General features: G+C 41.6%; 1 protein-coding gene across 2 annotated transcripts in view; it reads left to right on the forward strand.

Annotated features, from left to right (window-relative positions):
• The window catches only part of COL19A1 (collagen type XIX alpha 1 chain), a 445397-nt gene that overhangs the window by 388297 nt on the left and 33901 nt on the right, over positions 1-23199 (forward strand). For both annotated transcript variants that reach the window (XM_027550856.1, XM_027550857.1), the window contains 10 exons: positions 23-76; positions 1442-1495; positions 3636-3680; positions 5968-6018; positions 6103-6147; positions 6567-6593; positions 11873-11926; positions 15757-15801; positions 22743-22787; positions 22890-22952. In XM_027550856.1, the coding sequence (XP_027406657.1) occupies positions 23-76; positions 1442-1495; positions 3636-3680; positions 5968-6018; positions 6103-6147; positions 6567-6593; positions 11873-11926; positions 15757-15801; positions 22743-22787; positions 22890-22952 (483 nt within the window). The remainder of the gene's footprint in view (positions 1-22; positions 77-1441; positions 1496-3635; positions 3681-5967; positions 6019-6102; positions 6148-6566; positions 6594-11872; positions 11927-15756; positions 15802-22742; positions 22788-22889; positions 22953-23199) is intronic.

A 23199-nucleotide genomic window follows, 5' to 3' on the forward strand; every position in this document is an offset into this window, starting at 1 on the left:
TGGCAGGAACTCTCTCTTCTAGGGTCTTCAAGGAATTCCAGGCCTTCCAGGTGCTCCTGGCCCTACAGGACCGCCTGTAAGTATTTGCTACAACTGTTTCACTCACAACTCGTGTCTGCTGAGATGATGCCATGAACTAATACTCCTCCTTGCTTTTTTGTTCTCCATTCCTCCATGTAAATTTTTCAAGCATTGCCTGGAAAAGTAGCATCTGATGTCTCGGATTTTTGTTAGTGTTACCTGAGGCTGCTAGGGGTTGTGGAGACTTGTCTGTGATTAAGCAAGCCAATTTGAATAGAAGTTGGATATAGAAGAGAACATTATCTCTTTTAGTTATAATTTTTTGGCATTGACCTTTGGGATACTCAGATGGTTACACCTTACATGTTAAGCACCATAAACTAAGAATTCATTCTCTGGATGGAAAAGAAAAAAATGGGTCAGGGATTATCAGATTCAATTTCATTTTATTCAACTTTATGAATTAAAATATGCTCTGCTTTAGTTGGCACCTTTTTTCACTGTCCCTCAAACACAGTATCACATTCTTTGTGTCTTTAGGTATTCTGTTTTCTTAAAACAGAAATCTCTTTTCTTTTCCCACCTGTTAAACCCAATCTCTCCATAAAGCAGAGTGCAAAACTAGGGTTGCTGGTTAAAATATTGGATCTAAGGTTAAATTTTAATTTCATATAAATAAATGGTTTCATAGCATGTTTATCCCAAATATTGTATTTTTATTTGTTAAATCTAGCAATCCTATTCAAGCCTCAATTTTTGCAATCCTCCTCTCCTTAGAGTTCCTATGCAAATGGTATGTAGGAATGTAATCATGATCCTTAATGTTTTGAATCATGGATTTGCCATAATGAAAATTTTACCGTTCATGCTTTCACCGCAGTTATATTGAACAAAGCTGAGTTTAAATTGTAGGCTAAAATTAAAAGTTAAGAGCAAAAATTGTGAAAGGAATCATGGAAATTATAGCTAACTGTTCTCAAAAAAGATTTTAAATTAAATTTTGTTTTCCATTGGTAAAATGCAGATCGCATAACTCAATATGCACCTTGTTAATTCTGCTCTATGAAGTATTAAAATGTTGATCACTACCAAAATTATAGCTCATTTTGGAAGGCATAATGTTATGTAAATTGCCATTTAAACAGCAAGGCTAAATTTTTAAATGTATTAAAAGGTTCCAATTAAGGTCATTAAATGTGGTTGGCCAAGGTGAAAAAGCGACCACAAATACAAATTTTTTCCTTCCAAGGGCTTATCAGCAGGATACAGCTGCAGTATCAGCCTGAAGAAATATATGCTTATAGGACTGATTTAATTATGATCAAATGACCTTCAAAATGTATCAGTTTGAGCAACCAACTTCCAACATGCTTGGCTTTTCTTGTTGTTTCGGTAACAAACTTAGTTTTGTGTTTTACAGGGCTTATTAGGAAGAACGGGACACCCTGGCCCCATGGGAACAAAGGGTGACAAGGTACAGAGGGAAAATCTCACTTACTGTCCAAACTAGGGTTTGGGGTGGATGCAAGGTAAGACCACTTTTAGAGAAAGTCTGGAAAATCAAGCAAAGCTTCAAAGTAGGACAGGTGTCAGGGAAGGGGGCTTGGAAGGACAGAGGTCCCGAAATTGGTCTGAATACAAGAGATATGCTCCCAGGGAAAAGGATGAATAGAATGTGGGTACCACATGCCAGCTCCAGGCTGTATACTAGGTCCTGGGCATCCACTGTGTGAAGGACAGGGCGAGAGCCACCTCCTGACGATAGTAGGAAGGTGGGTAGTATCGGGGCATCCAGCCACAGGTGCCAAGGCTCCCAACAGCTCACAGCTCTCAGCATCAGGATTCCAGTAACTGATGGGCTTGCTGAGGAAATCTGCAAGTTTCATCCTTTGAGAGTCATAGGGGAAGTCCTCTAAAGAACCATCACAGCTTGCTTCATGGGGAGTCCAGTCAATGAGTCAGCAGGGAAGGGCAGCAAAAGAGGGGTCTCAGCAGGAAGTTCACACGGTACCCGATTTAATATCTGAAGCCCCCCACCACCGCCCACCACAGTGTGATAGAGCCAGCACCTGAGTCACGTGGACTAACTATTCAGATTCGAGAAATTTAAGAATCAGGAATCCATGAGCCGCTTCAGTGGCTCGTACCCCGAAATGCCCACAATGGGCATAATGGCATCAAAGAGCAGAGGAATCCCCCTCCCCCAAATTGAAAAGCGACCGTGTGCATATTCTAGACAGTCTCACACATTTTTCTCTGATAGCATCCTAGGGAGTTTGCCCAGCCCCACCAGCCTTTTCTCCATGTTCTTGATGGAAATTATTCTGTTGGAGATTTGCCTTTTGAGGTTAATGGGAATTCCACACAGAGATGAGCTTTGGGCCACAGTCGAGAATGAAAATTGTGCCAGAAAAAAAAAAGTCCTTTCAGTAGGCACATGTTTTCCTTGTTTGTTGTCCTCTTGCAGTTCAGGAGAACCATGACATAATTCTCTGAAGGGCTCTGCCGGCAGCCTGCAGGACCTGATTTGTCTTAGAGAGAAACATGCAGTACACTCATTGTTACTCAGCCTCAGGGAGATACATGGCAAGAAAATCTTTACAGTTGGTCTTTATTGATAAAGACACAATCAGGAGGTTTATATGACTATTTGGTTTATAATGAAAAAAATGGGGAGATTGAAATGAAACCCATCAAATTTATGAAAATGGACTAAAATCCCTCAAAATTCTTGAGCATGATAAGTAAGAATTTACTCTCTGATTCTTCTTTAATTAACCATTTCTTGCCATTGCCCCTGATAATCAAGAGACTAGGAGATTGTTAGAGGCTATTCTTTAAAAAAAAAAAAAAAAAAAAGCAGTTACAGGAAGAACTGGTTAAAGACACCAAAGGGAGTATCGTGCCTCTGCTTATCATGGACTAGTAACCAGCCTATGTTTTATAAAAATATAAGTCAAATCCCAAGTTTCAAGTTTCAGCTTGAATTCATTTTTCAAAGATGTCGTTTTCAGTCTGCCTTGCCTGGAAGCAGAATGTCTGAGGCTGTTTATGTTGTATAGAATGTTTCCTTTAAATAGCACTGTCCCTCGGTCACCTCTGCTCAAGGGGACACGCCTGACATTAACTTGGGTAGTGAGAGAGGTTTCTCCCCCTGCAGACACAACTCAGATTGTTATTTTCCACTTTAGTTAAAGTATGTGGATGCCCCCTCTGGTTCCCCAAAGATGAAGGTGGTGGGGTGAGGATCTGCCCCAGAGAGCCGAGTCCCTGAGCCATCCCCACTTGCAGGAAGTCTGCTTTGCACCCCGAGGTGGGGAGAGTTCCCCCAGTTGCGCTCAAAGCCCAGGACCTCATCGCCTGGTTGCCTGGCTCCATCTGAAAATAAGCTTTGTCCATGGGGGTCAAACGTTGAAGATCTATCTGAATGCCTGTGGGAAAAGACGTTTAACTTTCCTGTGGGCTAGTAATTCCCCAGGTGAAGAAAAAAGCCGAGCTGAATAAGACTTTGCAAGGCTGACAAAATGACAAGTCATATCAGTTTCAGAATGTCTGGTTCATAAACCTGGGGTAGAAACGTCTGTCACTGATGTTGGTCTGTCTACCCTTCGCAGGGCAGTGAGGGGCCCCCTGGGAGACCTGGACCGCCCGGACCACCTGTGAGTCGTTTCATGTTTAAAACATAAATGCATGCTTCTCCTTGAGGCTTTTTATAAGCAGTAAAGTCCTATTGTCTAGCACAAGGAACTATATTCAGTATCCTGCAATAAACATATCATAATGGAAAAAGTGGGGGGGAAGCCTTTTGTAAAGGTGTTGGACTTCAAGGATAAAAGTCGTCTGAGTTTTATGTATGAATTTGAATGGCAGCCAGTATGGCTTGGGGAGCTCTGACTCCCTGTGAGCTCAGCCCTGAGGCACAGCACTCAGGTTTGCATACTGTGGGCCTCCCTGCTGTGGGCTCAGTTCACCTGGGGGTGCCTGACTCACCACTTCCTGCCGAGGGGATGCTCGAAAAGTCATTTAACCTCAATGAGCCTCATTCATGGAAAATAGAGGGGCCATAAAGAGATCCCTTCCAGCATTGTGAGATGATAGAAAAATTGTGTTGTGCTGTGTGTGTTTATTACTATCCATGATGCCTGAGATGCTAGGAAACTCTATTTATACAGCGCTTAGTGAATGAAATGTACAAGGGCCATCAGTGTTCTCCTCAGGGCTGAGACAGATGTTGTCAGGAGGCTGGGGAGAAGACAGGTGCCTCTCCCTGGAGCAAGTCTGCCCTCAAGTGGGGTCTCGCTTGAACAGCATCTCAGCTTCCATCTCGCCAAATGTTCCTTCCCATTGGCCTCAGAGGGAGAGTTTAAGAAGCCAAACTCACCCAAAGCGGGCAGAAGTCATCTGTGACTTTTTTTGGAGAAAAATAATCGAAAGTTTAATAACATGTGCACCTCTTATATACAAGGGAAACATCCAGGAAAACTGGGTAACTCCCTGAAATGGCCCAAGTCATCACCTGAAATACCGTCTTCACCAAAAAGCAAAAGAAAGGAAGTGTATGTTGTTGTGCCGATTTATGTCTTAGCTTTCTCCATTGGTAAGTTTCTTGAGATTCCAAAGACAACAAAGATAGGTTGCTTGTCTGTGTGCTTTGCACACTTCAGTGAAGACATCAGCATCTGTTTTCCTAAACCTGCTCTTCATTTTACTTACCTTCTCCCTTGACACGGAAGCAGGGCAGACAGCACCTGAGGCTCAAACACTAAAATGCACTCCCTCCCTAGTGGACAGCACAGCAAACTGCAACAGGAGCCCACAAAGGGGACCTGTATTTTACAATGGACTTAAGAAATCGCCCTTCCTCCTCCCACCTGGATTCTCCATAGCTATTTATTCTTCAAAACAAATTAAATGCTGTCTCTCCTGGGAACCCTCCCACCCTGGCCCTAGAAATCTCAGACAAAAGTATCCTTTGCCCTCCAGGACTATATACAGTAGACATTCAGCATTTGTCAAACTGCTGAATTGAATTGTCAAATGGATGAGTGAAGAACTAAAGGAATAAATGAACAAAGCTTTTTTCCTTCCTTCACAAGTGTTTGCAGGATGCACGCAGGTCACGTGCCCTGAGCACTGCTGGCTACCATGGTCCAAAAGCAGGGCAATGAAGGACCTTCAGTTTTGCAGCTAAAATGTGGAAATCACAGTAAAGGAAAATGCAAGTTATTGATTCTATGGGGATTTTTTTTTTTAAAAAAAAAAAGGCTAAAAGATCTGAACTAAAATTTTCATGTGCAAATTTTTCCTGAATGCTAAAATATATGACTATGAAAGCCTCTCAAATGAGTTCTCTTTAAAGTGTTAGCCTGGGACTTGATTCACAGATCAATTTTATTAGGAAGTTTCTATTCCCTATTGTTGTAAAGTATATAATTTTGTAGTACATCCACACAGGGTTGTGTATAAAATCGTATCCCCTGTTTCTCTTAATTTTCTATTCAGTATGAAAAGACTGTGGGAAAAAATTACCTTTCAGTAGCCAAATTGTTCCCTATTCACATCTTCATCAGCACTCCTGTATTATGGCCTGCAGGTCAGCAGGCTGTAAACAGTTAGCATAAATAGGCAATTCAGAAACTGAATTTTAATGAGCAAATAATATTTTCCTCTGAATACATTAGTGTGTCATCTGTCAAATCAGTACATTCATCACAGTCCTGCAGACAGTGTGTGTGTGTGCTCCAGGTGGAGCTCGCATGCCTTTGGGATTTTTTCCTCTACATTTGCTTTAGAAAAACCAAAAATGGAAACACTGTTATTTTTACTGATAGCATTAAGCTCAGTTTCTAAAATAGAATAGGAAAAATATCATTTGGTAAAACAACAAAGTTAGAGACTCTCACTGTTAACGTAAAAGAATAATTCCGTATCTCATTTCTCCTCAAGGGTGTACCATTCAATGAAGGGAATGGAATGAGCAGTTTATATAAAATCCAGGTATTTACTTTTCTAATTATGTAAAGTCACTTTATGGTTCCAGGTTACTACAAATTCTCTCACCTTTTTCTTTCTCTTTTGAAGGGAGGTGTGAACGCTCCCAGTTACCCAGGGCCCCCCGGCCCCCCTGTGAGTATAGTTGTTTATCATGAAGCCTATTTTCACTGAACAGTCACATATACACAACAAAAAGACATCCTAAGGTCACTGAAAATTATGCATTAGAAATATAACCAAAATGTTCTGCGGGAGGAAATAAATGAAACCAATAATAATAAGATTGTACACAAAATAAAGAAGAATTGCATTATGCGTAGAGATGTCACATTTTGGAAATCTGAGAATTAAATCAACGTCCAGGCGATCGCCATCATGGGAGTTCTATCAAGTTAGATTTCGTCATCTTATGCTTCAAATCCAAACGGTAGCAAAGCAAGGCTTGCACATATTTTTACATGTATTAAAGCAAATTGGACAAAAATTCTTCATAGTTTGTGATTTTGCTTCAGTCATTGTTTTCAAGGTGACTTCTCACATTTTTCTTACAGGGCCCCAAAGGCGATCCTGGCCCAGTGGTATGTATATTCCCATGTTTTGTGTCATTTAGAAAATACATCTTTATTAGTGTTTAGAAGAGCTTCAGGAGCAATGCCTTCCTTCTGAGATGTGTGTCAGTGAGCATGAAGGCAGCAGGCCCGCTCCTCATCTCAGAAAGCCTCAGTCCTGATGTCACTGCCCTTGACATTCCCCCATCAGTGCATTTGGAGAAATCACCCTGGGCTGGAAAGAGATACATATAAAGCTCCTGAGAAATAGAGCACTTTCTTCCAATAGAACTATTCTGATGATCATGAAAGTGGATCATGAAAGAAAAATATTAGTGGATCATGAAAGAAAAATATTTATTGAAAAGAAATTCTTTAAGATGTCTGCCATAGCTCCCAACAACGACAACAGAGATAGGGGCTGTTTATTTACTTTCAGTCTGAGGCAGTTTTTCTGGAGGAGATTTGGTGAGCTGTGATAACCCCGTTTACTGCGAGTGATGTGTCGGGAGGTTAACCCTCCGCCTGGGGAGAGATCCTGTCCTCCAGCCCCACAAGGATGATGACTGCGGTCAGGCATCCTCCTCAACCACGAGGTGTCCCTGGAAAAGTTCTGCCAAATGCAGTTAGATTACTTTTATTCCCTGGCTGACTTATCTGTCATGTCCTTTACAAGCAGATGCTCTGTCCTTCATATTTCATTTCTCTGTACTTTGACCTTTGGATATATGCTTGAAACTCAGATGTACCTGAAACCGATATAAATTTTCAAAGCACTTTCCATTGCTGTGAGAAGAGATTGAAGGCCCTTTCGTTACAGTGGAGTTTGGTAAAACTAGATGGATACATTTTAAACAAGCAGGACAGCCATAAAAAGCAATCTTTTCGCATCTAAATACATTTTCAAAGGAGGTGCATGAAAGAGCTTTTTGTTGTGGTTATTGTTAGGCAGTTAAAAACTGATTTGTTTTCCCCTAAAATCATGAATTAACCCAGTTAGAAGCATTTTCCAAATATGTCATGTGGGAGTTTCCTTTGTTTTGTTACTCATGCTGTGCTTTCTTTATCTGTAACATTTTTTAATGCTTTAATCCACTATATCCTTCATTCGACTATTGGTCTTCTTTCATCTTATTGATAAAAATTTCTTCTTGGTATTTCCTTCTCTCTCTCACACACACACACACATCCCTTCTGGATCATTTAGGAGCACACAGCCTTCTCACTGCCTTCCCCAAAACACCGAAGTTTTTTCATTAGGTGAGAAAAACATATAATAAGAAAGGATAAGTTATATTTATTTGGATTGGAAAGTGGGTGGTAACAAAAATGTAGGTAGATGTGAGTAGAATCTGAAGAGATGAGGCTTTGATTTTTCTTAGCTGCCACAAAGGATAAAGAATAAACACTAAGTGAAGGCTGTTCCTTGCTTTTAGAGGCGTGAATTAAGTGGGTGAAGCACAAAATTGGAATCATAAAATGTGAAATCATGAAATTAACCACTGTGTACTCCTTCAGGTTTATCTTAGATGAAACTTTAGATTATTCCTTTGGAATTCATGTTACCAGTTGCCCCTAGGTAGAGAAATACTACCTCATACCACAGAGATAAGCCAAGAATGGTGGAATCACAGGTCACTGAATAGGGTGAAGTGAAGTTCAGTTGTGTCCAACTCTTTGCGACCCCATGGACTATACAGTCCATGGAATTCTCCAGACCAGAATACTGGAGTGGGAAGCTGTTCCCTTCTCCAGAGGATCTTCCCAACCAACGGATCAAACCCAGGGCTCCCCCCTTGCAGGTGGATTCTTTACTAGCTGAGCCACAAGGGAAACCCAAGAATACTGGAGTGGGTAGCCTATTGCTTCTCCAGCGGATCTTCCCAACCCAGAAATCAAACCAGGGTCTCCCGCATTGCAGGTGGATTCTTTACCAGCTGAGCTACCAGGTCACTGAATAGACAACGGAAACTCCCCTTGGGGCTTTGGGGGAAGATTTACTCTTCCAGCCTCCTTCAAACCCCAGGCTACCAGATCTGCATCACTGTCTCTAATCTTCTCAGTGAAACATTGCAGATAAAAATCACCCTGATTGAATTTATTCTTTCCTGAAGTGATCCATTTCATTCCCTTGGTATTCAATTTATAATTGGTTTTCAATTAAATATTTATTATTAGCTACTTTCAAACAAATGTCAATTGATTGGCTGAGCACTGTTCAACCAATTCCTCTGTCTTAAGGATAACTGAGAATATAAACAAGGAGAATCAAAGAGCTTATTTCCTTTGTCAATGACCCAAGGCCTCTATTACAGAGCTTCATGCAGAATAGAATCTAAACATCTTTTTTTCTGATTGGCAGGTTACATATTGGTAGATGTCTAAAAAGATTTTTGGAGCAAAGAAAGTATCCAGATCATATGCTTCTCATTAAGCATCTCATAATAAGGACAATATCATAACTCATAATAGAAGTTAGTGTTGGTAGTATTTTTGAAGTAGATTAGCATTAGGCATGCAAAAATTTATAGAGAATGGACATTTATAGAGAATGGACTTGGAAAGCTACATTTTCTATATGATTATGTTGAAAGTATCCAGTGTCCTGAGAATATATTTGTAGTTAACATTAATTTATGGTTCACAGCAAACTGTGGAAAATTCTTAAAGAGATGGGCATACCAGACCACTTAATCTGTCTCCCAAGAAACCTGTATGCAGATCAAGAAGCAATAGTTAGAACTGGACATGGAACAATGGACTGGTTCAAAATTGGGAAAGGAGTACATCAAGGCTGCTTATTCAACTTACATGCAGAGTACATCATGCGAAAAGCCAGCCTGGATGCATCACAAGCTGGAATCAAGATTTCCAGGAGAAATATCAACAACCTCAGATAAGCAGATGATACCACTCTAATGGCCAAAAGTGAAGAGGAACTAAAGAGCCTCTTGATGAGGGTGAAAGAATAGAGTGAAAAAGCTGGCCTGAAGTTCAGCATTCAAAAAACTAAGATCATGGCATCCGGTCCCATCACTTCATGGCAAATAGGAGGGAAAAACAGATTTTATTGTGGCAGATTTATTTTCTTGGTCTCCAAAATTTCTTCAGACAGTGGCTGCAGCCTTGACACTAAAAGAATCTTGCTCCTGGGAAGGAAAGCTATGACAAACATAAACAATATTAAAAAATGGAGACATCACCTTGCTGACAAAGATCCGTCTAGTCAAAGCTATGCTTTTTCCAGTAGTCATGTACAGATATGAGAGTTGGACCGTAAAGAAGGCTAGGCTTGAAAAACTGATTCTTTCAAATTGTGTTGCTGAAGAAAGACTCTTGAGAGTCCCTTGGACTGCAAAGACATCAAACCAGTCAATCCTAAAGGAAATCAACCCTGAATATTCATTGGAAGGACTAATGCTGAAGCTCCAATACTTTGGCCACCATATATGAAGAGTTGACTCACTGGAAAAGACCCTGATGCTGGGAAAGATTGAAAGCAAAAGGAGAAGGGGGCGACAGAGGATGAGATGGTTAGATAGCATCACTGACTCAATGGACATCAATTTGAGCCAACTGTGAAAGATAGTGAGGGACAGGGAAGCCTGGTATGCCACAGTCCACAAGGTTGCAAAATTGGACACGACTTAGTGACAGAACAACAACAATCAAACCACTTCAGTTCAGTTCAGTCATTCAGTCGTGTCCTACTCCTTGCGACCCCACGAATTATAGCACGCCAGGCCTCCCTGTCCATCACCAACTCCCGGAGTTCACTCAGACTCATGTCCATCGAGTCAGTGATGCCATCCAGCCATCTCATCCTCTGTCATCCCCTTCTCCTCCTGTCCCCAGTCCCTCCCAGCATCAGAGTCTTTCCCGATGAGTCAACTCTTAGCATGAGGTGGCCAAAGTACTGCAATTTCAGCTTTAGCATCATTCCTTCCAAAGAAATCCCAGGGCTAATCTCCTTCAGAATGGACTGGTTGGATCTCCTTGCAGTCCAAGGCACTCTCAAGAGTCTTCTCCAACACCACAGTTCAAAAGCATCAATTCTTCAGCACTCAGCTTTCTTCACAGTCCAACTCTCACATCCATACATGACTGCTGGAAAAACCATAGCCTTGACTAGACAGACTTTCATTGGCAAAGTAATGTCTCTGCTTTTCAATATGCTATCTAGGTTGGTCATAACTTTCCTTCCAAGGAGTAAGCGTCTTTTAATTTCATGGCTGCAATCACCATTTGCAGTGATTTTGGAGCCCAGAAAAATAAAGTCTGACACTGTTTCCACTGTTTCCCCATCTATTTCCCATGAAGTGATGGGACCAGATGCCATGATCTTTGTTTTCTGAATGTTGAGCTTTAAGCCAACTTTTTCACTCTCCACTTTCACTTTCATCAAGAGGCTTTTAAGTTCCTCTTCACTTTCTGCCATAAGGGTGGTGTCATGGGCATATCTGAGGTTATTGATATTTCTCCTGGAAATCTTGCTTCCAGCTTGTGCTTCTTCCAGCCCAGCATTTCTCATGATGTATTCTGCATATAAGTTAAATAAGCAGGGTGACAATATACAGCCTTGACATACTCCTTTTCCTATTTGGAGCCAGTCTGTTGTTCCATGTCAACCCACTTAGTCTCTCTTAATTTAAAACCCATAATGTTTATTGTTATAAGTTAGCAGCTTCCTTCGCCCTAACCTTTCTAAATGGGTTCCTTGAGGACCTAAAGTTTACAGTAAGCTGTGACCATACAGCAGCATATGTAACAGATTTTTTTAATAGAAAGGCTTACTCATCTCCTCTCAGTGACCCATCAGCAGTAACTGCCCCTGGGGCTGTCCTCTGAAGCGCCAAAGTTCATGTCCAGCTCCAGGGAATATTGAGGGATGATAAACTTTGGTTTGAGGGCTCCATCTTTAGTCTTGTTTTCTGACAATCTGGAATCCTTAGGTACCTCACAAATGCAAATTTATTAAAGCCCAGCCTTTTCTTCTATCTCTTATTGAAATTGGAGTTATCACTGACTAGAGGAATTCATTCAGAGCAGATTCTTAATCAGAATAAAAACAGTTAATTAGAAAAAATACTCATACTTCAGGGAATAGCTTTATTTTCTAACTATTTTCAAATACCAAATGCAAGAATACAGATGCTTGAAAAGAGAGCATACTGTTTGCTTGCTAAATTACCAATCAGTATTTGAGAGAGTACTTTCTAGGCAAAAAAATAAAAAATCCTTGCTTTTGAAATGAATGATTTAAAAACCTTTGATTGTTGCTTTTGTGTTCTTATGTTCATATTTAACAGGGAGAACCTGGTGCAATGGGGTTGCCAGGACTAGAAGGATTTCCTGGTATAAAGGTAAGTGCAGGGTTCAGCGTGTGCTCACCAGTTCAACATTCAAAAATGTTTACTGAGCACCTACCATTGGGCCAGGAGCTGTTTTAGGTTTGAGGATACCTAAGAGAACAAAATAGACAGAAATCTCTGTCCTTGTGAAAATTATGTTCTAAGCGGGAAATACAGAAACTTAAGAGAATAAATACAAATAATTAATAATCTTGTTAGTAAGTGCTGTGGAAAGAAAGAAAAAGTAGAGGCAATTAAAGGGCATCAGGAGTGCAGAAGGGGAGGGTGTGATTTTAAATCGGGTGGTCTGAGAAATCAGGAACTAAGCAGACTTGGAAGGGGTGGGGGGATGGTGAGTTAGCTAAACCCCTGAAGCCAGAAGGAAGAAAGTTCCAGGCAAGATGAGTAAGTTCTTGAGATTTAATGTATAGCAGGGTGATGCTAGGTAACAATACTAAATGTATGCTTGAAATTTGCTAAGTGTTCTCCACACACACACAGACACACACACAGTGACCTGTGAGAGGTGATGGAGATGTGAATTAGCTTGATTATGGTGATCATTTACCAATATATATGTATATCACATCATCAAACTGTATACCTTAAATATATACAACTAGAAAAAGAAGGTCTTAAATGCCCTGAGATGGGAACAATCCTGTACATTCAAGGAGACCCGCGAGTGAGCGAGGGAAGCATGCTAGGAGATCAGGTCAGAGAGGTGGGGTGGAGGTGAGGGGCAGCCCTGCCCAGCAGTGCTGCTTGCTGGCCCATGGAGGACCAGGGCCAGTCTGCAAGTTTTGTCATGGGTTTGGAGGCAGGGTAAGCACACAGATGGAGAGCAAGCATGTAAACAACTTGACTTTTGACATGGCCATAATATGCAAACATGTGACCCACGTTGGTTCATGATGCATTAGAAAATCAATAAGCAAGTAAATTGCTCCTTCACCACAGGTAGTTTGAGAAGCACTAATTAATAAAGAGGCTTATCAGCCATCGTAAAGACTTTCTCTCTCACTCTGAGTGAAATATGGAGCCAGTGGTGGCTTCTGAGTAGAAAAGTGACATACCTGCAGCTGGAGTGTAAGGAAAGCTCCTCTGTCCATGGGATTCTCCAGGCAAGAATACTGGAGTGGATTGCCATGCTCTCCTCCAGGGGATCTTCCTGACCCAGGGATCGAACCCATGTCTCTTATATCTGCTTATATCTGCTGCATTAGCAAGCGGGTTCTTTACCAGTAGCACCGCCTGGGAAGCCCAATGGGACAGGGAAGACACAGACTACGCCCATATATGGGGCAGTGGTGTTGGCTCAGACAAGAGCAGAATCAGTGGAGCTCCTGAGGAGGCTGAGGCTCTGGACATGTTGTGAAGGAAGGGCGATGGGGCTGACGGGATCTGGGTCTAAGAGAAGAGTCAGGGATGGCTCCAAGGTGCTTGACCTGAGCACCTGAGATGATGGCATGTTATCAACAGAAATGAGGAAAGCTCTACACAGAGTCTGTTCAGAGAGGGTAGGATGAGAATGATCCATAGTATAATTTTGGACATGGGACCAATTATGGGAATTATCTACTAGACAGCATAGTGGGGGTACTGGAGTAGGTGGTACAATAGAAAGGTGTAGAGTTTAAAAAGAGGTCCAAGTGCAGATATAAATTGATTGTGTAAGCCTATAGGTGCTATCTGAAAGTCAAGAGCCTGGAAAAGATCACCAGGAGAATGACAGTAGATTTTTTTTTAAAGAGGAGAGGATCACAGACTGAGCCTTGAAGCCCTCCAATATTAAGATCAGGAAGAAAGCAGGGGGTGAGCAAGGGAGACTGAGATGCAGGGACCAGAGGTCTCATCTGAGAGTGAGGTAGGGAGAAGAGTTTGGAAGTTTGAGGAAAAGGTCTTCTACGAGAGGGCAAGTCCAGGAACCACAGAGTGTGGTGGCTGAGCAGAAGCCCCTCGAGACTCATGGTCATGAACTGAAATGAGACCAGTCAGTGAGATTGTGTCCATGCGCACAGAGCAGGAGGGGAGCTGGGTTTAAACGAGTTCCCGTTTTGACAAATAAGTGAGAGACGTGCGGATGGAACTGTGAGCCAGCAGTATATATAGGGAGTGATTATATCCAGTGACCATGGGATCTAAACTAGATACACAAGCAAGAGGGGCCATCTAGGGAGTGAAGGAGCATGAAAACTTTTCTACCAGGGATGGTAGAGAGGTCTTTGTGACATCAAAATTTTGGGGGGTTCAAGGTACTCAAGGGAGTGATTTACAATGATGGAAGATGGTGGTCCAAGCTTGGAATGCAGGCAGTGGAGGTTACAGAGAGATACTGTTTTTGATTAGGTCTCAGGTATAATTATGGAAATAAGAGTTCTGCCAGATAATTAAATTAGACTGATTCAAAGTACTGTGAGACCCAATCGTTGGAAGGACCATATGATCAGACAGGAGCCCTCTTAACTTCATCTTTATCAGATATGCAAATATTTCCATTGAATGAAAAGCCCCATTCATTTCCAGGGTAAAAATCCTGCAGTTTAAAAGAGCAAAGTGAACTGAGGACTATCTGTTTAGGTCCTTCACCCATTTTTATACTAGTTCTTTTTTTTTTTAACTGTAGCTACGGTTTATATAATGAAGACACTACTTCTATATTATATGATGGAGTCTTTATCCTAATTGGTCCTTGCCTTTCAGTTTTATGTTTAATCTTACAGAATTTATATGGAGTATAATGCAAAGAGAGGAATTAGACTTTTTCAAAGAAATTATTCAATTATTAGCACTATTTGTTGAATAATACAGCCCTTTCTTTACTAAAACCCTATTGTAAATGTTGGTCTGTTCCTGAACTTGCTGTTATATTGCATTGATATACTGCTTAATCTTGGGCCAATATTCCATATTTCAATTATTATAGCTTTATTGCATGCTGAAATATGGTATTGCTAATGTCTTTATTATTCTTCTTTTACTTTTTCTCTTATCCTCAAGTATATTTATTATCCCAAGTGAACTTTAATATCATTTGATCAAGCTGCAATTTGTAAAAATTGCATTAAATTTATAAATTAGTTTGGGCGCAATGACACCTTTACAGCGCTGTCTTGCCCTCCAAGAACAAAACATCTCTCTCCGTTTAATCAAATCTTCTTTTATGTCCCTCAGTGAACTTACGAAGTTTTTTAATGTCGATTCTGCCCAACAAAAATTGCCATTTTATTGCCCCATATATAACCATAAGTATTTTTAGCCTTGTCAGCTTTATCTAAAATACCACACTGCCTTTGGAAAAAAGGTTGAGTCATTCCACTGTTCAGAGAAATTCCAGAGGTCTTCTTATTGGCCTCATGAGGAGAAACTACAAAATCCTTAGTTCTAAACCCATTCATTTTAACCCTACATCCAATGAGATGAATCTATTGAAAGCTTTTCAGAAGACATTCAAGGTCTTAGTCTTTTAATTATTGGTAATAAGTTACTTTTGAATATATGGACGAAATGTATTGGCTAATTTTACCTGTAAGTATTATGGGGTTCTGTCTTAAAGAATAGGTTAACAGAAATGATACCATGAATGCTTATTTTCATTAGTATTATTATTTGCTTTGGTATTATGGGGAAAAAAGAGAGAGAGGAGTCTTTAGTAGGTTCCACTGACTGCAGTTCTTATTTTGTCCTTTCCCCATCTGGCCTCTAGCTTCACACCAGCTAATATCGACAACAGTTATAAGTTCCGAAGAGAAGCTTTACCAAATCCAAATCATTATCTGAGCATCAGTTTTGGCAGTGGAGGTTGAGTGGGTTTGATTCTAAGCAGTACATGTTTTTTTCAGGGAGATCGAGGGCCGGCAGGCCCCCCGGGAGCGGCAGGAATCTCGGTGAGTTCAGTTTATCTCACGTTGTTCTCACGGGTACCAACCGCCAAAAGGGCTGGGAGCACAGGGTGACTCCTGAAACTCGCAGTTTAAGAAGCAAAATCCCCCCAAAAAGTTTTTTTTAACCCATCTGTTCCTCTCCCACCTCAAGAATGCTCCTGTCTTTATTTTCATCTTTTAAACTTTTTCCTTTGTTTTTTTCTTCCCAACTCACTTTCACGTGGGGAGGGAAAGCCATTACCTGTGCTAATGTGTCAGTACCACATAGCTCTGAGAAGCTTGTTGGGTTTCTCTATTCTTGTAATAGTTCAAGGTTTCTTAATCTTCAGAAGGCAGAGCTCTCATCCTCAGGCAATGTGCTTCAGTATCTTCGTATTAAGCTGCCATCTGCCTGAGTTTTCCCTCAGCCTGGTGTTATTAGCGGAGCTTTATTGCTGCTAATGTTTCCTCATAAACTAGCCCTTTAAGCCTCTCAATCATTTTTGTTGCTCTCTGGTGTCAAATGTTTTAAATCTCATCAAGGTCTTTTCAAATGAATAGGAAGTGCTCCAGGAAAGGTTAAAATCATTTCTCGGAGCCCTAGGGATCATTTTGATCTTCATTCATGATGCTCTAATTAAAATTTTGTGGTCAGGCTTTATGAATAAGAGCCCATTTATCCTCACCAGGTGCCCTGCAGGGTGAGCCAGGGTAGGAAAGTCAGTGGAAGCCCTGTACTTCAATCGCAGGAACATGAGGAAGACAAGAAAGGGCCCTAACATCTCTGCACCACCCACTGACCTCTGCCAACACCCACTAGCACCCAGAGCCTCCCAACAATCCCCTCACTCCATCCCTCAAAAGGCCAGAAGCCACTCTGCTTCCCTCTGTTTCATTGTTGAACCTAACAACAAAAAATAAAGACCCGTCCACATGGCAAACCACTCAAGTATCCTTGCCTATAAAATCCCATGGGCAGAGGAGCCTGGTGGGCTGCAGGCCATAGGGTTGCAAAGAGTCGGGCACGACTGAGTGGCTAACACACTCCATAGAGAGGCATCCTGTATGAAGGATGACATCCCCTTCTTTAGCTGTTTTAGGTCAAGTCTAGTCTTAGTATGATTGTAAAAGTCACATGAAAATATTTTATTTAGCAAGCACTGCAGGGTTTTTATTGTTCAGTCAATAAGTCCTGTCTAACTCTGTGACCGCATGAACTGCAGCACACCAGGCTTCCCTGTCCTTCACTATCTCCTGGAGTTTGCTCAAGTTCATGTTCATTGAGTCAGTGATGCCATGCAAGAGTTTCTATACCAGAAAGCATTCTTCTTGAAAACTGGCTCACACTTAATCCCATTCCTCCCCACTCTCCCCAGCTCCCTACTGTTCCTAGCAACATATTTGCACCTGCCTTTGGGATCACCTTGGGTCCCCTTACAACCTGCGTCTCTCATATTCACACCCTGTTTTTGTTTCCACATGGTATGGTGAAGTGTAATGCCCTACTGTATTCATCCAGGTGGGACTATAAATTATGTTCAACTAAGTCACTGTATTCATCCAGGTGGGACTATAAATTATGTTCAACTAAGTCTGCCATAAAAGGAAAAATACTAGCAACCGCTGAAGTATTTAAAAGATCAGTGACAGACTCAAAAGACAATCCAAATGAATAATTCCAAGAATATTTTTGAAGGATGCAGCATGATTGAAACTAGAGGCTGCCCTGCCACTTGTTTGGGTAGATCCAATATATTTACCTAAAATGCAGTTTTCATATCTTGTCTTTAAGAAGATTAACTGACAATTACAAAAATGGGGGAGGGTTAAAAAAAATTGCATGCTATATATATAAAACTGGCTATAAAAAAAGTTTTAAAACTGTTACTTTATTTTTTTATAACTGGACTTTACCGTGGCTCAGAAAATGAAATAGTTCAAAGATTCTGGAAATAGCTACACACCAGTGTGAGTATACTTAGCCACTGAATTGTACACATAAAATGGTTAAAATGGTGGAGTTCAAGTTATGTATGCTGCTGCTGCTAAGTCAATTTAGTCATGTCCGACTCTGTGCAACCCCATGGATGGCAGCCCACGGGCTCTTCCTGGGATTCTCCAGGCAAGAACACTGGAGTGGGTTGCCATTTCCTTCTCCAATGCATGAAAGTGAAAAGTGAAAGTGAAATCGCTCAGTCACGTCTGACTCCTAGTGACCCCATGGACTGCAGCCTACCAGGTTCCTCCGTCCATTGGATTTTCCAGGCAAGAGGACTGGAGTGGGGTGCCTTTGCCTTCTCCGCACGTTATGTATATTTCACAACAATTAAAAAAAAACTTAAGGTGATGGTTCTGGTTGAAGCAAGGATGTTCACTTGCTTTGCACATACAGAACTCTGCTGAGAATCAAGGGCCCAGTCCCACTCTGCCTAGAAGTCTGTCCCTTCCTAGTGTGTAAACAGGCCATCCAGGGCCTTCCCTTGGCTCTTCCTCTGCTCCCTCCCAGGATAGCAGGTGGGTCCCTGGGGCACCGTGCCCTCCCCAGGTCCTCTGAGATCCCTGTTGGCACTGCCTGGCCTTTGGGATCTTCATCTGGAGCTCCAGGTGCGAGTTCCCTATGCCCCTGAGCCCATGCCAAGGCCCTTTGGAACACTGGCTTTCTCAGCTCTAACACATGCCCCAACTCAGGTCCAGGAGATTCCAGGAGCTCCTGCTGCACTTGGGAAGTGGGGGGGCCAGGATGCCATCTCAGGCCTGTGTCTGCCTCGCCTCACCACTCAGCCATCGCTGACCTGCCAAGGGGCCTTCTTGACCTCCAAAGGACCTGCCAAGAGTTCTATACAGCAAGTAGAGACAAAGCCCAGGTTTCCCTCCCTGGAAACCTGCTGGGATTTCTGTGGTCTCAGCCCCACACCAACATCCCCATCCACATGAGGTTCAAGGGGCAGGATCCTCAGGCCTGGTCTGGATACTAGCCCACTGCTACCTGTGCTGGTCCATCTTCTACTCTGCTCTGTCTCAGAGGTCTCTCTGGTCCACAGTGTCTCTGCCCTCAGTCCTCCAGGCCTTCTGTGCTGGCTCAGACCAGTTTTGTCCTCTCCTTTCCAACAAAAACATTTTGCAAATCAAACATGCTTCTTTTCAGGCTATCTTACTATGAATGCAAAAACCTTCTTGTGAAATTCAAAGTCTAGGACTTCTATCAGAGAAGGCAATGGCACCCCACTCCAGTACTCTTGCCTGGAAAATCCCATGGGCAGAGGAGCCTGGTAGCCTGCAGTCCATGGGGTCGCGAAGAGTCAGACGCGACTGAGCAACTTCACTTTCACTTTTCACTTTCATGCATTGGAGGAAATGGCAACCCACTCCAGTGTTCTTGCCTGGAGAATCCCAGGGACAGGGGAGCCTGGTGGGCTGCTGTCTATGAGGTCGCACAGAGTCGGACACGAGTGACACGACTTTGCAGCAGCAGCAGCAGGACTTCTATGACCCTTTGTGCCCTCCTTTCCCTAAGGTAAAGAAGAGCTGCCTGTCAAACAAGAGGGGATCCCAGAAATGAAGATACATTTGTTTCGTATTTTCAATTTTTTTTAAATTAATTTATTTTAATTGGAAGATAATTACTTTACAATATTGTGGTGGTTTTTGCCATACGTCGACATGAATCAGCCATGGGTGCACATGTGTCCCCCCATCCTGAACCCCTCATCCACCTCCCCCCCCACCTCATCCCTCTGGGTTGTCCTAGAGGCACCAGCTTTGAGTGTCCTGCCTATGCATTGAACTTGCACTGGCCATCTACATACCAAACATGTATGGTAACATACATGTTTCAATGCTATTCTCCCACATCATCCCACCCTGGCCTCCTCCCACAGAGTCCAAAAGTCTGTTCTTTACGTCTGTGTCTCTTTTGCTGCCGTGCATATAGGATTGTCATTACCATCTTTCTAAATTCCATATATATGCATTAATATATAGTATTGATGTTTCCCTTTCTGATTTACTTCACTGTGTATAATAGGCTCCAGTTTCACTCACCTCATTAGAACTGACTCAAATGCATTCCTTTGTATAGCTGAGTAATATTCCATTGTGTACTACATGTACCACAACTTCCTTATCCATTTGTCTGCCAATGGACATCTAGGTTGCTTCCATGTCCTAGCTATTTTAAACAGTGCTGCAATGAACATTGGGGTACATGTATCTCTTTCAATTCTGGTTTCCTCGGTGTGTATGCCCAGCAGTGGATTGCTGAGTTGTATGGCAGTTCTATTTCCAGTTTTTTAAGGAATCTCCACACTGTTCTCCATAGTGGCTGTACCAGTTTGCATTCCCACCAACAGTGTAAGAGAGTTCCCTTTTCTCCACACCCTCTCCAGCATTTATTGTTTGTAGACTTTTTGATGGTGGCCATTCTGACCCACGTGAGATGATACCTCATTGTGGTTTTGATTTGCATTTCTCTAATAATGAGTGATGTTGAGCATCTTTTTGTGTGTTTATTATCAATCTGTATGTCTTCCTTGGAGAAATGTCTGTTTAGTTCTTTGGCCCACTTTTTGTTTGGGTTTGTTTTTCTGGTATTGGGCTGCATGAACTGCTTGTATATTTTGGAGATTAATTATTTGTCAGTTGCTTCATTTGCTATTATTTTCTCCTATTCTGAAGGCTGTCTTTTCACCTTGCTTATAGTTTCCTTCATTGTGCAAAAACTTTTAATTCAGTCCCATTTGTTTATTTTTGTTTTTATACTCTGGGAGGTGGGTCATAGAGGATCTTGCTGTGATTTATGTCAGAGAGTGTTCTGCCTATGTTTTCCTCTAAAAGTTTTATAGTTTCTGGCCTTACATTTAGATTTTCAATCCATTTTGAGTTTATTTTTGTGTATGGTGTTAGAAAGTGTTCTAGTTTCATTCTTTTATATGTGGTTGACTGGTTGACCAGTTTTCCTAGCACAACACTTGTCTTTTCTCCATTGTATATTTTTGCCTCCTTTGTCAAAGATAAGGTGTCCATGGGTGCTTGGATTTATCTCTGGACTTTCTATTTTGTTCCATTGATCTATATTTCTGTCTTTGTGCCAGTACCATACCATCTTGATGACTGTAGCTTCGTAGTATTGCCTGAAGTCAAGAAGATTGATTCCTCTTGTTCCATTCTTCTTTCTCAATATTGTTTTGGCTATTCAAGGTTTTTTTGTGTTTGCATACAAATTGTGAAATTATTTGTTTTAGTTCTGTGAAAAATACCATTGGTAGCTTGATATAGGGATTGTGCTGAATCTACAGATTGCTTTGGGTAGTATACTCATTTTCACTATATTGATTCTTCCAGTCCACGAACATGGTATATTTCTACATTTATGGTAATGGGATCATACTTATCAATAATTACCTTAAATGTAAATGGGTTTAATATTCCAACCAAAAGACAAAGACTGCCCGAATGGATACAAAAATGAAACAGGGGTTTTGTTTTGTATCCATTACAAGAAACAATATGCTGTCTACAAGAGACCCATCTCAAACCTGGGGACACATGCAGACTGAAAATGAGGGGCTGAAAACAGATATTTCATGAAAATGGAGACCAAAAGAAAGCTGGTGTAACAATACTCATATCATATAAAATAGACTTTGAAATAAAGACCATGATAAGAGGCAAAGAAGGAAACTACATAATGATCAAGGGATCAATCCGAGAAGAAGATATAACAGTTATAAATATATTTGCACCCAACATAGAAGTACCTCAATACATAAGGCAAATGCTAAGAAGTATGAAAGGGGAAATTAACAGGAACACAAAAATAGTGGGGGACTTTAATACACCTCTCACACCTATGGATAGTTCAACCAAACAGAAAATTAGCAAGGAAACACAAACTTTAAATGATACAATGGACAAGTTAGACCTAATTAATATCTGCACTGCATTTCACCCAAAAACAATGGATTTCACCTTTTTCTCAAGTGTACAAGAACATTCTCTAGGAAAGATTACACAGAAATCCCTTACATTCCTATACACTAACAATGAAAAAACAGAAGGAGAAATTAAGGAAACAATCCCATTCACCATTGCAATGAAAAGAATAAAATACTTCAGTTCTGTTCAGTTGCTCAGTCATGTCCGACTCTTTGTGACCCCATGGACTACAGCACACCAGGCTTCCTTGTCCATCACCAACTCCTGGAGCTTACTCAAACTGGTGTCCATCGAGTTGGTGATGCCATCCAACCATGTCATCCTCTGTTGTTCCCTTTCTCCTGCTGCCTTCAATCTTTCCCAGCAGCAGGTCTTTTCCAGTGAGTCAGCTCTTCGCATCAGGTGGCCAAAGTATTGGAGTTTCAGCTTCAGCATCAGTCCTTCTAATGAATATTCAGGTCTGATTTCATTTAGGATGGACTGGTTGGATCTCCTTGCAGTCCAAGGGACTCTCAAGAGTCTTCTCCAACACCATTGTTCAAATGCATCAATTCTTTGGTGCTCAGCTTTCTTTATAGTCCAACTCTCACATCCATACATGACTACTGGAAAAACCATAGCTTTGACTAGACGGAATTTTGTTGGCAAAGCAATGTCTCTGCTTTTTAATATGCTGTCTAGGTTGGTCATAGCTTTTCTTCCAAGGAAAATTCATAAAATACTTAGGAATAAATTTACCTAAAGAAACAAAAGACCTATATATAGAAAACTATAAAACACTGATGAAAGCATTTTCATAATTCTTATCCTCCCTCCCCCCATCCCCCACCACACACCCACACATGCATTGAGGGACTGCCTTCCTATCTGCACAGTGGAGTGTGGTCCACAGACTCTGACCAGCGGGGATGGCGCATCAGTGTAGAGCCACACCTGCAGCACAGGTGCTACACACACGGGTGTGGAAGGAAAACACGTGGCCTTATTCAGTAATTTAGCTCCTAACATTTCCTGGTAATCTGATTCCTCAGGGGAAACCCGGAGCCCCAGGCCCCCCAGGAATTCCAGGAGAACCGGTGAGTTGCCTGTTTCTGACTTAGTGGTTGTCCTTGTGTTTACCACAAGCAGTTCTAAAGTTTTTATTGGCAACTAATGTTTGTCTGTGGACATGTCTGCAGGGGGAGAGAGGCCCTGTTGGAGACATAGGTTTCCCTGGACCAGAAGGACCCTCAGGAAAGCCTGTAAGTCTTTTTCATTATTTAAAATTTGCCTCTTTAAGAAAAGTTCTCAGCACAGCCTCTTTACTTGTCACCTCAGAAAGTGAGATTTGAATACAGAGTTTCTGAGGAAGTGACAGCAGGTCTGCCAATGGCTTCTTGGGATGTGGTTCTCCCTGAGGGCCCAGCTCCCTGTGAGTATGTCTTAAATCACCATGGGAACAGTGAGGCCTTTTATTTTAAGTGTCAGGAAATTAGACTCATTATTTCT

Source organism: Bos indicus x Bos taurus, chromosome 9 (genome assembly GCF_003369695.1).
Source record: "Bos indicus x Bos taurus breed Angus x Brahman F1 hybrid chromosome 9, Bos_hybrid_MaternalHap_v2.0, whole genome shotgun sequence".
In the NCBI taxonomy this organism is placed as follows: Eukaryota; Metazoa; Chordata; class Mammalia; order Artiodactyla; family Bovidae; genus Bos; species Bos indicus x Bos taurus.